This window comes from Amblyraja radiata, chromosome 25 (assembly GCF_010909765.2).
Source record: "Amblyraja radiata isolate CabotCenter1 chromosome 25, sAmbRad1.1.pri, whole genome shotgun sequence".
NCBI classification, from domain to species: Eukaryota; Metazoa; Chordata; class Chondrichthyes; order Rajiformes; family Rajidae; genus Amblyraja; species Amblyraja radiata.
This window is the reverse complement of record NC_045980.1, coordinates 28,624,592-28,639,508: the sequence shown is the minus strand read 5'-3', so window position 1 is coordinate 28,639,508 and position 14,917 is coordinate 28,624,592. Positions and strand designations below refer to the sequence as shown.

Below are 14,917 nucleotides of genomic sequence, written 5' to 3'. Positions count from 1 at the left end.
GTGGGCTTATTTTCACTCAATAGCCACTAAAATGGATGTTAATGTTTAAGAAAGAACTGCAGATGCTGGAAAATTCGAAGGTAGGCAAAAATGCTCAGTGGGTGAGGCAGCATCTATGGAGCTAAGCGATGTTACGAGACCCTTCTTCAGATGGATGTTAATGTTCACTCATCAATTCTAATTCACTGGGTGCTTGGGTTTAAAGTCTTTATTTGTATTTCAGTACAAATTTGTCGCTTAATCAGCTTGGCATAATTGTAAGTTGGCCCTTGTGTGTGTAGGATAGTGTTAGTGTGCGGGAATTGCTGGTCTGCGCATCCAACATCCATGGAACCATGCAGCAGCTGTGAAGCACAAACTCCCCCCTCCCACTCCCATACTGACCTTTCTGTCCTGGGCCCCCTCCATTGTCAGAGTGGGGCCAAACGTAAATTGGAGGAACAGCACCTCATATTTCGCTCGGGCAGCTTACACCCCAGTGGGGACGGGGAGGGGAGGGGACCGGAGGGGAGGGGAGTGGAGGGGAGGGGAGTGGAGGTAAAAGATAACTTAAAATTAGTCAATCAATGTTCATGCTGCTGATTTGTAAGCTATCCCAGCGAAATATCAGGTGCTGTTCCTCCAAATCACTTGTGAACCCCGCTCTGCCAATGGAGGAGGCCCAGGATAGAAAGGTCAGGAAGGTCCCTGTAATCTGCCTATCAAACATCCCCTTACATGTATCCACCTATCGCTCGCCAGGCTTTGCCCTCCACCTCTCCAGCTTTCTCCCTCCCAACCACAATCAGTCTGAAGAAAGGTCCCAACCAGAATCTTCAGCTATCCGTGTTTTCCAGAGATGCTGCCTGATCCGCTGAGTTACTCCAGGCACTTTTTGTCTTCCTTTATGTAACCAGCACCGGCTGCAGTTTCTTGTTTCTCCCTTTGAACCCACTAGGTTCCTTCACCTGTAAATGTGGCTCCACAATCACTGTCATTCCCATTCTGTTCTGTAGGTCTTGGGGATGACCAAACTAACACTGTTCCCTACTATGCTCCCTGTGGCTCCCGACCCCCCCCCCCCCCCTTTGTACGTGTGTGTCCAATCCCCACAAGCTTCCAGAGGAGGTCGTTGAGGCTGGGACTGTCCCATCGTTTTAGTGACAGCTAGAAAGTTACATGGATAAGGTTTGGAGGGATATGGACCAAGCTCAGGCAAGTGGGACTAATGTAGCTGGGACATTGTTGGCTGGTTTGGGCAAGTTGGGCAACCCAGCAATTCAAATGACACAATGTTTCAGGAAGTGTTCCAATGGCCATTGGCGATACCACTTCTTTACATTCCATGAGTCGAGTGATTCATAACCAAATGTGTGCATTTGCATTTCATGAGACAAATGCTGCTCTTAACTGTAACCACATTAAAATAATTTTTAATCTTTTCAAGAGATGTCCCAATCAAGAAGAGCAGTTTGAACAGCAAAGTGGAAGTTTTACATATGGTTCAGATGCCCGAAGAAGAGGATAAGTTCTGTGGTTGTGAACGATTGCAGCAGGATCTGGATCGATTGGCCAGGTGGGCGGAGGAATGGTTGATGGAATTTAATACAGAGAAGTGTGAGGTGTTGCATTTTGGGACGTCGAACAAGGGCAGGACCTACACAGTAAAGGGGAGGCCTCTGGGTAGTGTTGTAGTGTTAAACTAAGTTATTTTGTCAGTCCAATTCAAGAAAACCATTGCTGCTAAAATCAATTCTTTATTCTGACAGCGCTGGAAACCTTTCAACACAGAGCTAGATCTCTGGGGCAGGTCGAAAGAACTACTGTTTTGACACAAACATAACACATTATATAGGTATTAGACAATTATGATACCAAAGGAATGGTAAACTATTAACTAATCATTATGGTTTACCATACATTTAACTTATTTGCATTAACCAATCAACTAAATCCTTTCTAGTGATCGACAATACGTATTGTCACATGATTTTCCCTTTTCCGGCCCCTTTACAACCTTTTTCCCCTCTGAGGTTTTCTTTAGCCTCGTTGCTCAAAATCATTTTATTTCAATGTAGTAAAACCACAGAGATAGAAAACTAATTATCATAGAACACCTCTCAGAATATAAAATACACATCATACAGAAATCACACAATGCATACACACAAAACACATATTTTCACTTTTGGAAAAGAAAGTTATTTCTAAAACTTCAAATGTAAACAAAGTCTAATACTCATAATCCTAATTAAACACAATGCACTTCACAAATAATTTCCCTACTTCATAATTGAAATATAGTTACTTATGGTTTAAATATGAGTTTTGCCCCATTCTTACAAAGTGGTAAGAACTTGTTATTTCTACAATCCCCAACCACACAAAGGCCACACATTGTCACACGTCCTCCTAGATCCCTCTGCTCTACTGCGGAAATATTATACAATAAAATTGCTCAAATTATAATTTCTGTGTGAGGAACTATGTTAAGTTGCAAGAGAAAGACATGGAGCAGAGGTTTTCAAAAATACATAGGCCCCAAAGGAATAAAGAACATACACACACATAGGAGAACAGATGGCTTGTTATAACATGGAGATGTTGATGTAAATAGGCATAGCTTTGTTTGCTTTGAAGCGGCTATAACTGTCAGAAGTTGTATTTGCTTTAGTTGGTGTTTGGAGTATAGGTTATTGATTGGTTTCTTCTCAAGACATGAGCATCATGTGTCCTTTCTTTATGGCACTTCTTTGAGCTTGGGTGTGTTATAAATGTTTATGGTTGTCTATATTGAGTCGTGGCCACCAAGGCTAGATAATAGTCTGTGATCTGGTTTGTGCTGTTTAAATGTATTTATGTTGAGATAAGGCATAGGTGATGTTTGTGTGACCTTTGTATAAGGGTGGTTTCTTATGTTTATAGAAAACGGAGAAAGTAACTCTGTTTTGATAATCTTCCATTTGCTGTGTGGAATGCTATTAGTGAGGAGGCCTTACATTCTATTCGTCCAGAGATAGAAGGGGGAGGTTGTAACTAAACTAGACCCGAGCTCGGGAAGAATTTTACTTCGGAGTCACGTGAGTGACTACGTGAAGACCCCGCTCGTCCGCATGCACGTCATTATCGTCGCTCGCATGGCGAAGCACCGGACTGGCAGGCACGTCGCTCCTGCCAGCAGTAAGTTTAAACTACAGGTAAGTTTACTATTTTTCACCTGCTTTTAATTCCCTGCAGGAAGCTCTTTTTTCAGAGGTTTCCTGTCGGTACTTCGCGAAGGCCAACGAGGAAACCAGCTACGGGCTGTGGGGAGACCCCGGTTCCAACCGCGGAAGCGGGTAGCTGGCAAATGTTGGGTTCACGATCCCAGTCACTGACAAGACGATCAGTGACTTCCAGACGCTGTGGTTCCCGGGGTGGGGACATCCAGCAGCAATGCGGTGCCCAGACCTCAGTGGGCCCCAGGATATGGGGTAAAACTGACCAGAACGGTCAGCCTTAGTGCCGGGAGGGTTCACCTCCGGTAATGTCGAAAAATTTGCAGGTTGGCCAGGATGGAGCTCCTTATGGAGAGGATGCTCCATCTAGATACACTAGCAGGAGTTGTTTCAGTGTGGGCCTATGGGAGAGCTTGCGCCAGCAGCACCTTGGACAGGGCTGCTTCATGTTGATGCCTAGTCTATGGCAGCGCCGGCCGATGGGAGAGCCCGCGCCAGCAGTGCCTTGGACAGGGCTGCTTCATGTTCATGCCAAGTCTGTGGCGGCGCCGGCCTATGCAGGAGCCCGCGCCAGCAGCGCCTTGGACAGGCTGCTTAATGTTGATGCCTAGTCTATGGCAGCGCCGGCCTATGGGAGAGCCCGCGCCAGCAGCACCTTGGACAGGGCTGCTTAATGTCTCCCTCTTGGAGGAGGAGAGCATGCCGGGTCAGTGTAAATCTGACGCCGAGTCTGAGGGTATAGCCGTGGAGCATACCCAAGGGATGAAGGGTACGAGTCAGAGGTACCATTCCTGGCAGCAACGTTTGCCATCCCAACACAAGCAGTGAACACCACTATCAGAGGGCCATTGGAGCCAGCCGCCGAATCTTCTATTCAGGTAAGACCTATTCAACAGGCAAAACCTGGAGGACGAAGCACAAGCTGTTCGACCAATCAAGGCCAACAACGAGCAAAGCTTCATCGTTTTTCGTGACAACGCACCCCATGTCTTCATCGGCAGTAAGCGGTTCACTGAAGCTGGTGGCAGCATGAAAGCTGGCCAGAGGTTCCACGCACTCTACCAATTCTATTCTACAACTAAGGGACCACTTACAAGTTGGTAATATTTACACTTAGTTGTACAAAACACAAATGATATTATCATCTACTTAGAGGCATTTAACCATGAAATGGACAATACTAGCATTCCAAGCAGGTTGGAATTGGGCCAGAATTGTGTTTTGAGGCAGGCTCAGTAATTTTGGCCAGGATTGCCTTCGAGCCAGGTTTGGAAATATGGGCAGAGTTGTCTTTCGAGACAAGCTCAGAATTGTGGCCAGAATTGTCTTTCGAGACAGGCTCAGAATTATGGCCAGTGTTGTCTTTTAAGACAGGTCAGAATTATCAGATAGGCTCAGTATTATGGCCAGGATTGTCTTGCAAGACAAGCTCTGAAATCGGGCCTGAGTTGTCGTTCAAATCAGGCACGAAATTATGGCAGGCGTGGCCTGTTCGTTATGAAAAATGGCTGATTAACAACTACGTTTCATAGGGTGTTCCCATTTACAGTGATCATCGGAGATATTTGGAGGAGGCAATTGCTATGATAAGGTAATAATAACAGTATGATGTCTTGTCTGGATGATATTTTAACACTGTATTTTGCTAAAAATCCACTGTTTCAGTCTCAAACTATATTTGAGAAGTTGGGCTCCTCTATCCAGTTAAAATTAAGTTGTTACCAAATAGACTTGTTGGTCATTGGGATTTATCTTTAGCTATCAATTGGCCTACGACTCCGCCCTGGGCAACAGATTGGAGTTAATAGAAACCTGTAACAGCGTTGGTGTTATAAAGCAGCCTTCTATTCATTAAGACTAATTGGCAATATAATGGCTGTGATTCAGCTGTGCAAGTGGGAGAACTGACACCATGCCAAATGGCAAACTCTAAAGTGCCACGTACGTCATTGTACCTATGTACATACACACCTATGCTGTTACCAGCAGAAGCTACCAAAGTCACAATGAATGACAAACAGTATTCAGCATTGGTCCAGTAGTTTGGTCAGTAAAAATTTCAGTTATATTGCAAACTGATGCTAATGGCCCTAACGTGGGAAATTGCAAATGTCATCACAAATTTGGAGGTGGAGAAGATTTGCATGAGTTACCAATTCTTCAGTTATTGGTATCAACTATCTATAGACCCTACGTGCATTCTATGAGTTAAAGAGTGATTGAGCGAATATGCATAATCTACATGCTCAACTTCAGGTTGATACACTATGATGGTGGCATATGTTAGTCACATGGGTGCAATCAAGTAAAAGTATCCTGTAATAGTTTACCTAATCTCATTTGCCACTGGCGTATCATCAAGTACAGCTCAATGACAACATAGAATGGGTGTTGGATCACACAGTATTTATGAAATTCTGGCTCAATGGAACACCGAATAGCGATATGTTGGTTTTCATACTTATTCACAGGATGCAAAAATGTGTGGCATAAACAGTGGCGAAAGATACATTCTTGCTACAAGGAGGAGGAATGATCTTTTATGTCTTCCTCCATTTTGCCTCATCAGTCGGGTCTTCAAATAAAGTCATCAAGATCCTGTTTTAAGTTTTTCCTACTGTCTGGTTGGCCTATGCAGCTTTGAGTCTCAATTTGTCGGGAATAATAATACAACCTTATACGGTTATTCTAAACGTAAACTTTGCTGGTTCAGCCTGTGACTCAGAAAATCAGCTTGTGCTTGATAAAATCAATTTATGTTTGCAGATTCTGAATAGACTGCCCCTACAGCTTGGGTTGTCACACCTATCCTTGTATGTGTTCACTCCAGAGTGCTGGGATAGCACCAAAAAGCAGTACATTTCTTTTTCAGGAGATGGGAAGCATTTAGTTAATGCTCATGTTGCATTTAAAACGGTACAGATTACTGACGCCTTGGAGTTCATTTTGAATGGGCTTTTGACAATAATTGAGATATAGGGCCATTACCTGTGCCAACGTGCCTTCCCATCATATTTGCTGCAGCAAACGAGACCCCACTCTGTTGGCTTCACCCCGGATATCGAGTTTGTAAAGTATATCTTTAGCACAAGTTCTCCCAGGACAAGTACAATGCAGTATGGGATATTGACATTGTGTTAACACTATTTCACCAGCTACATTCTTAGGTTTGGCCAGATCTCATCAGGTGGTTATCCTCCTGGTGCTGGTTTTGCGCAACAGGTTCAGTCGCCGCATAATTGCGACTGGACGGGAGGATTACATCTGTAAATAATATAAATCATATTTTATGCTTATAATTACTTAAGCAGGGCAGAAGGGGTGTCAGGTCTCAAAATAGTTCAAGACATACCCAGGGACCTTTGGTTATGTGAAGGCACACATATACAACAGTACGTCAATGTCACCAAGAGCCTTCGAGACTCTGAACTAGCATTGCTTGTTAGTTACAAAAAAAGTTATAAGAACGTATCCGGTCAGATCATTTCCAGGTGATAAAGCGGGGATTGATTTGTGCAGGAGTAGATACTGATTTCCAGATCTCACTCCACCAGGGCTGCTATAACATCAGCAGCAAGGGTTATTTACGTTCCGCTGGACCACATCCTAGCGGCTGAAGCATGGTTAAATGAACTAATTTCCAAACATTTTATAATAACCCATTGCCAGACCAGGGGTATTTGTCAACACTATTTTACGTTTTATTTATAGTTTCCACCCAGATGAGAGGTGTTACTATTATTATTACTTCATTTAACAGCAGCAGCATGTTTTAAATCTATGTCACGATTTTATACATTATGAATGTTTCACTCATCTGTCAATGAAGCAGTTGTGGATGTGTAGACTCGTTTCTCACGGCATGAAATCACAGAGCATTGAAATCTTCACATAGTCGCTCACGTGACTCCGAAGTAAAATAATAAGAATAAATGAGAGCTTACCAGTTTGAAGTTTGATCTTTATTTTATGAGGAGTTACGATGAGAGATTACGTGCCCTCCACTCCCAACCTTCATTGGTAGTTCTAGTCTTCTCTAATCTTACTATGTCACTTCAATTACTGTTATCTGTGATTTCGCAACACTGCTTTGAAGATTGACGCGCATGCGGACGAGCGGGCTCTTCACGTAATCCTTCATCGTAACTCCTCATAACATAAAGATCAAACTTCAAACTGGTAAGTTCTCATTTAATCTTACTATTAATCAAGTGTGACAATGTGTGGCCTTTGTGTGGTTGGGGGTTGTAGAAATAACTTAAGTTCTTACCACTTTGTAAGAATGGGGCAAAACTCATATTTAATCCATAAGTAACTGTATTGTAACTATGAAATAGGGAAATTATGGTGGTAATTAAAGTGGTATTGCCAATGGCCATTGGAACACTTACTGAAACATGGTGTCATTTGAATTGTTGGGTTTGGTAAATAGCAATAATCAGTCTTTTGGTTGTCTTATCAGCAGAAATTGGATTTTAATGGATGAACGAAGATTAATGCAGCGGATGTGGCGGAGTTGTTAGATTTCCTTACATCGTAGCTGACTGTTTACCCCTTGCTCCAAAGTAGAAACCTCGCCTCTCACCCACATAGAGTCACAGAGTGATACAGTGTGGAAACAGGCCCTTCGGCCCAACTTGCCCAAACCAGCCAACAATGTCCCAGCTACACTAGTCCCACTTGCCTGCGCTTGGTCCATATCCCTCCAAACCTGTCCTATCCATGTACCTGTCTAACTGTCACTTAAACGATGGGACAGTCCCAGCCTCAACGACCTCCTCTGGCAGCTTGTGAGGGTCGGACATACGTACAAAGGGGGGGGGGGGGTCTGGAGACACAGGGAGCGTAGTAAGGAACAGTGTGAGTTTGGTCATCCCCAAGACCTACAGAACAGAATGGGAACGACAGTGATTGTGGAGCCACATTTACAGATGAAGAAACCTAGTGGGTTCAAAGGGAGAAACAAGAAACTGCAGCCGGTGCTGGTTACAAAAAAGAAGACTAAAAGTGCCTGGAGTAACTCAGCGGATCAGGCAGCATCTCTGGAAAACATGGATAGGTGAAGATTCTGGTTGGGACCTTTCTTCAGACTGATTGTGGTTGGGAGGGAGAAAGCTGGAGAGGTGGAGGGCAAAGCCTGGCGAGTGATAGGTGGATACATGTAAGGGGATGTTTGATAGGCAGATTACAGGGACCTTCCTGACCTTTCTGTCCTGGGCCTCCTCCATTGGCAGAGTGGGGCCACAAGTGATTTGGAGGAACAGCACCTGATCTTCTCCGCACCTTTTCCAGCTTGACAACATTTTTCGTTTAACATGTAAACCGAAAACTGAACACAAAATTCTAAATGCGGCCTCACCAAATTCTTACACTACTTAGTTTAGTTCGGTTGAGAGATACAGCGGGGAAACAGGCTCTTCGGCCCACTGAGTCTGCGCCGACCAGCAATCCCTTCACACTAACACTATCCTACACACACTAGGGACAATTTACAATTATGCCTAGCTGATTAAGCGACAAATCTGTACTGAAATACAAATAAAGACTTTAAACCCAAGCACCCAGTGAATTAGAATTGATGAGTGAACATTAACATCCATCCGAAGAAGGGTCTCGACCCGAAACATTCCATCACTCCAAAGATACTGCCTGACCCACTGAGTTTCGCCAGCATTTTTGTTTACCTTTTATTTTTCCAGCATCTGCAGTTCTTTCTTAAAAATTAACATCCATTTTAGTGGCTATTGAGTGAAAATAAGCCCACATTGAATTTCTGTGCAGCAAAATATATTGCTCTTCCACCAGTGACCACTCCTGCAAATTAATCATCTATCTATCTATCTTCTATATATTTTAAAAACTCTGTGTGTCTGTCTTTATTTGTTTGTGTCTTTATTTGTTTGTGTCTTTATTTGTTTGTGGGTGTCAGATTTGGCCTTTGATTCCTTGGTCCGCCAAATCTACACGCAAAAAACTCCGAGATTTTTTCCATTTCACTAGACATTTCATTTTTACATTCGCAAATCCAATCCTCATTAAATTTTTTTGTTTTATTCTACACATTTTTAATAAAATCCTTCCCCCCCCCACTCACTCATTTTGTCGCCTCCTGCTGGCCAGCCACCATAACGGCTGCTGCCGCCCGGCTCTCCTCCAAAAACGCCGACATTTTTCAAATTTCGCTAGCGATTTTCGCTGTTGTCGCCTGACGCTCACCCCTTGCATTTCATTCCTCACCAACAGAGCTACCCCAACCCCTCTGCCCACCTGTCTGTCTTTTCGATAGGAGGTATACCCTTGAATATTCAGTTCCCAGCCTTGACCCTTTTGCAGCCATGTCTCTGTAATTCCCACAACATCATACTTCCAATTTCTAACTGAGCCTCAAGCTCGTCCACTTTATTTCTTATACTTCGCGCATTAATATACAACAATTTGACCTCGCTATTCACCTCCCCTCTCACACCGCTCGCAATTGGCCCTGACCTTACTCTCTTATCCCTTCTCCAACTTACCTTCCCATTAATTCTGGAATCTTTTGTAACTGTTTCTGTACTCACTTCCCCTTCAACTCCATCTTTATACTCCCAATTTGTCAATTCTCCCCCCCCCCCCCCTCCAACTATTTAGTTTCAACCCGCACGTGTAGCACTAACAAACCTGCCTGCCAGAACGTTGGTCCCTCTCCAGTTAAGGTGTAACCCGTCCCTTTTGTACAGGTCATCCCTACCTCAGAAGAGATCCCAGTGGTCTATCAATCTAGCCAGTGACCCATGTTTGATCCTGACCATGGGCGCTGTCTGTAAGGAGTTTGTACGTTCTCCCTGTGACTGTGTGGGACTTCTCCTGGTGCTCCAGTTGATGTGCAGATTCTTTAGGTTAATTGGTATCTGTAATATTGTCCTAATGAGTGTAGGATAGAAATTTGCCATTGTACATTGAAGGAAGAAACTGCAGATGCTGGTTTAGACTTAATTTAGACTTTAGGTTAATTGGCTTCCGTAAATTGCCCCTTGGGTGTGGGATAGTGTGCGGTGATCACTGGTCAGCGTGGACTTGGTGGGTTAAAGGGCCTGTTTCCACGTTGTATCTCTAAAGTTTAGAGTCTAACCTAAACTAAACTAATCTCAACTCAACTAAGAATCCCGACCCAAAATGTCACTTATCACAGAGATGCAATGACCCAATGAGTTACTCCAGCGCTTGGTGTCCTGTCAGGTACAGGTTATGTTTGCCAGTTGAATGGAGAAGATCCAAGAGAAGTCCCAGCCCATACTTGCTTTGACGGTTGTTTCTTGCCATGACATTTGTGGTTTGACACAAGAGTGAGACACAAGAAATCAGACACCATGCAACCTTGAACATGCTCAAATCATTTTAATAGAATATAGAAAATACACGACCACCACCTTCGTTAACTGAGCCACAGACAATGTCATTAAGAATGACCATTAGATACGATCATTGCAGGATTTAGTAGTGACAGCATAAATTAGAAGAAAGCCCTGGACTGGGGGTGTGAACATCCCAATAGGATGTAAACCTGGATTTTCAATAGGATTCCCAAATGCTGCTGCATTCATATTTTGGAGAGGGAGTGAGGATATTGGACACGGATAATTGCAGATTTGGTTATGAACATTATGGGAAGAGAGTCACAAACCAGAATTAGTTTTCACTGCAGGGAGATTGAAGCGATCCAGTCTTTAACTTCATGAGTGGCACAGATAGTGAAAGATGGTGAGAACGGGATAAGGAGTGTTGGATTTAAATGAGATTACTGATTACATTAACGTAGCAAATAAGGAGATCGATCAATGGTTCCTCGAGTTGCTGGAAGCAAACTGCAGGATGCAACCTGTAAGGCAAGTATTCCCCACAGAGTCGAGGAGACTCGTAAACGCAGGGACATATTGAGGCCCTATTTACAAAGGGATTGATCCATATTCCAGTATTCGTTTTTGTACGTGGGATATGCTTTGGCGAAGCAAACGGCCGCTTTGCGATCACATTCACAGATAGTCATCGCACATTTATAATTTTTACCTGAAAAGAAACAGAACGCATTATTTAGAACATATTGCCGATGGGTTGTGAAGAAAATAATTTTCCAAGCCTCTCCTGGACCATACTCACTGTCGCAAGTCACGGTCTTTTCTGAACAGGTGTACTTGTAGAGCACAAGTGCGGGACCTTTGCTAGATGTGCAGCCCATTTCATCAACCGTGCCATAACATTCGTCGTGTGTCTGACAGCACCTGCAAGAACATGGGTCATGTCAGGTAGGAAACACTGCAACCATAACCAACACAACACTTTGACTGATGGTTTGCAGCAGCACAAACATCACATGCAGCAAAATAGTCCCGAGGTGATCAGAGTAGGGACCAGCCTGAGCAGGTTTGAGATCCACATTGGACCTGTGGGCGATAGGGTGGGAGACTCATTGTGGGATGGGAATGCTTGCAACCAGGAGCTGCCTGAAGTCAGGCAGGAACAGTGAGGGCGGCACGGTGGCGCAGCGGTAGAGTTGCTGCCTGACAGCGCCAGTTACCCGGGTTCAATCCAAACCTCGGGTCATATCTGTGTGGAGTTTGCACGTTCTCCCTGTGACCCAATGAGTTTCCTCAGGTGCTAAACTCAGGTGCTCCAGTTTCCCCCCCATACCCCAAAGACGTGCGGGTTTGTACGTGAATTGCGCTCTGTAAATTACCCCTTGTTGCCTGGACTGTCGACTAGTGTGAATGATGGATGGCATGGACCCGATGGGCCAAATGGCCTGTTTCCATGCTGTATCTATAAACTAAAATGGCTCCAAACCCAAGTCGACAATACAAGTCAGTGGCACCCAAGAATATTCCCAAAAACATACATTTCACAGTTCATGGGAAAATCTATTGGGAAATTCTGAATGTGAAGAATGAACGGCCTGCAGTGAAGGTTCAATCCTGCAGCTTCAGTAAATGGATGCGACCAATTCTCTGGGCCAGAGCCTGCAATGTGTGGGACCCGGCTCCAGAGCCCTCTGCATCGACCCACCTGTCCAGATCATCCACCGGTGTCCCCTGTCCACCAGGCCCGCAGTAACAGCCGTAGTCCGTTAAGGTTAAAAGTGGGTGGCTCCCTGGTATGGCGCACCGAATAATCTCGCTGAACTGCGCGTAGTTTCTGCGCTGAATGGACTCAGTGTCACCGCCGGCTACACCAGGGGGGAGGCAACCTGACAGAAACAAACACGTTAGAACATCAAGCGAGCAACATCCAAGGCAAGGCTAAGGCGGGGGAGAGACTCGTTACCTGGGAGCAGAAGTACCAGAAGTAGCCCCAACATCTTAGTTTGCTGTGTCTAGTCCTGGAATCAATACTCTGAATGCTCAGCCCATGCTTTTTATAGTCAGCCTCGACCAACGTCCAGGTTCAGACCCCTGGATCACGTCATGGCATCTGTTAATGTGGATAAGATAAAGGCTAAACTTCCGTTGATACAGCTGGAGTCAAATTTGACTGGGGGGAGGGTGAACTTGACTTAGACTGGGCTGGACAAAACAAACTGCTCCGGACAGCTTGGAAACGACGTGGTGCAGGTCAGGCTACACCTTGGCCGTGACGCTGTCCATAGTCAGATGGTCGTTAGTCAGTCTGGGCTTCCATGAAGGAGGCACTGGATTGGGCGGGTGGACGTGGATCTGTAGACAACCCTCAGAGAGAGAAGAATACCGCAGTTGTCTCTTTTCATTGGGCCTTCAATTTTTGAAGGTGGATTACTCCTTGTGTGCCGGCAGTGTCGACTAGCAACCAAACGACAGATATATGCATGCACACATTTATGAAAGTGGGGAGTTATTTTACAATTAGAACATTGCAAATAGAACATTGCAGGAGAATTATTGCAAAGCTGAACAAACTTTCATCATGAAGCAACAACACTGGTTTTATTAGATATGATTAATTTGCAGGAGTGATCACTGGTGGAAGAGCAATATATTTTGCTGCACAGAAATTCAATGTGGGCTTATTTTCACTCAATAGCCACTAAAATGGATGTTAATGTTTAAGAAAGAACTGCAGATGCTGGAAAATTCGAAGGTAGACAAAAATGCTGGCGAAACGCAGTAAGTGAGGCAGTATCTATGGAGCTAAGCGATGTTTCGGGTCGAGACCCTTCTTCAGATGGATGTTAATGTTCACTCATCAATTCTAATTCACTGGGTGCTTGGGTTTAAAGTCTTTATTTGTATTTCAGTACAAATTTGTCGCTTAAATCATCTTGACATATTTGTAAATTGGCTATCGTGTGTGTAGGATAGTGTTAGTGTGCGGGGATTGCTGGTTGGCGCATCCAACATCCATGGAACCATGCAGCAGCTGTGAAGCACAAACTCCCCCCTCCCACTCCCACACTGACCTTTCTGTCCTGGGCCTCCTCCATTGTCAGAGTGGGGCCAAACGAAAATTGGAGGAACAGCACCTCATAATTCACTCGGGCAGCTTACACCCCAGTGGGGAGGGGACGGGAGTGGAGGGGACGGGGAGTGGAGGTAGAAGATAACTTAAAATTAGTCAATCAATGTTCATGCTGCTGAGTTGTAAGCTATCCCAGTGAAATATCAGGTGCTGTTCCTCCAAATCACTTGTGGCCCCACTCTGCCAATGGAGGAGGCCCAGAACAGAAAGGTCAGGAAGGTCCCTGTAATCTGAAGCGATACCACTTCTTTACATTCCATGAGTCGAATGATTCGTAACCAAATGTGTGCATTTGTATTTCATGAGACAAAGGCTGCTCTTAACTGTAACCACATTAAAATAATTTTTAATCTTTTCAAGAGATGTCCCAATCAAGAAGAGCAGTTTGAACAGCAAAGTGGAAGTTTTACATATGGGTCAGCTGCCGGAAGAAGAGGATAAGTTCTGTGGTTGTGAACGATTGCAGCAGGATCTGGATCGATTGGCCAGGTGGGCGGAGGAATGGTTGATGGAATTTAATGCAGAGAAGTGTGAGGTGTTGCATTTTGGGACGTCGAACAAGGGCAGGACCTACACAGTAAAGGGTAGGCCTCTGGGTAGTGTTGTAGTTTTAAACTAAGTGGTTTTGTCAGGCCAATTCAAGAAAACCATTGCTGCTAAAATCAATTCTTTATTCTGACAGCGCTGGAAACCTTCCAACACAGAGCTAGATCTCTGGGGCAGGTCGAAAGAACTACTGTTTTGACACAAACATAACACATTATATAGGTGTGGGGAGACCCCGGTTCCGACCGCGGAAGCGGGTAGCTGGCGAATGTTGGGTTCACGATCCCAGTCACTGACAAGACGGTCAGTGACTCCCAGACGCTGTGGTTCCCGGGGAGGGGACATCCAGCAGCAATGTGGCGCACAGACCGCAGTGGTCCCCAGGATATGGGGTAAAACCGACCAGAACGGTCAGCCCTAGTGCCGGGAGGGTTCCCCTCCGGTAATGTCAATAAATTTGCAGGTTGGCCAGGATGGAGCTCCTTATGGAGAGGATGCTGCATCTAGATACACTAGCAGGAGTTGTTTCAGCGTGGGCCTATGGGAGAGCTCGCGCCAGCAGCGCCTTGGACACGGCTGCTTAATGTGGATGCCTAGTCTATGGCAGCGCCGGCCTATGGGAGAGCCCGCGCCAGCAGCACCTTGGACAGCGCTGCTTAATGCCTCCCTCTTGGAGGAGGAGAGCATGCCGGGTCAGCGTAAATCTGACG

At 44.9% G+C, this 14,917-nt stretch overlaps 1 protein-coding gene across 1 annotated transcript; it reads right to left on the bottom strand.

The window, feature by feature from the left end:
* Positions 1-11,118: 11,118 nt before the first annotated feature.
* Positions 11,119-12,364, bottom strand: LOC116987178 (basic phospholipase A2 pseudexin B chain-like; the record flags this gene model as incomplete). The annotated part of the gene is made up of 3 exons (XM_033043055.1): positions 11,119-11,243; positions 11,334-11,455; positions 12,237-12,364. Coding segments are annotated over 3 exons (375 nt in total), but the record flags the coding sequence as incomplete, so codon positions are not given.
* Positions 12,365-14,917: the final 2,553 nt, after the last annotated feature.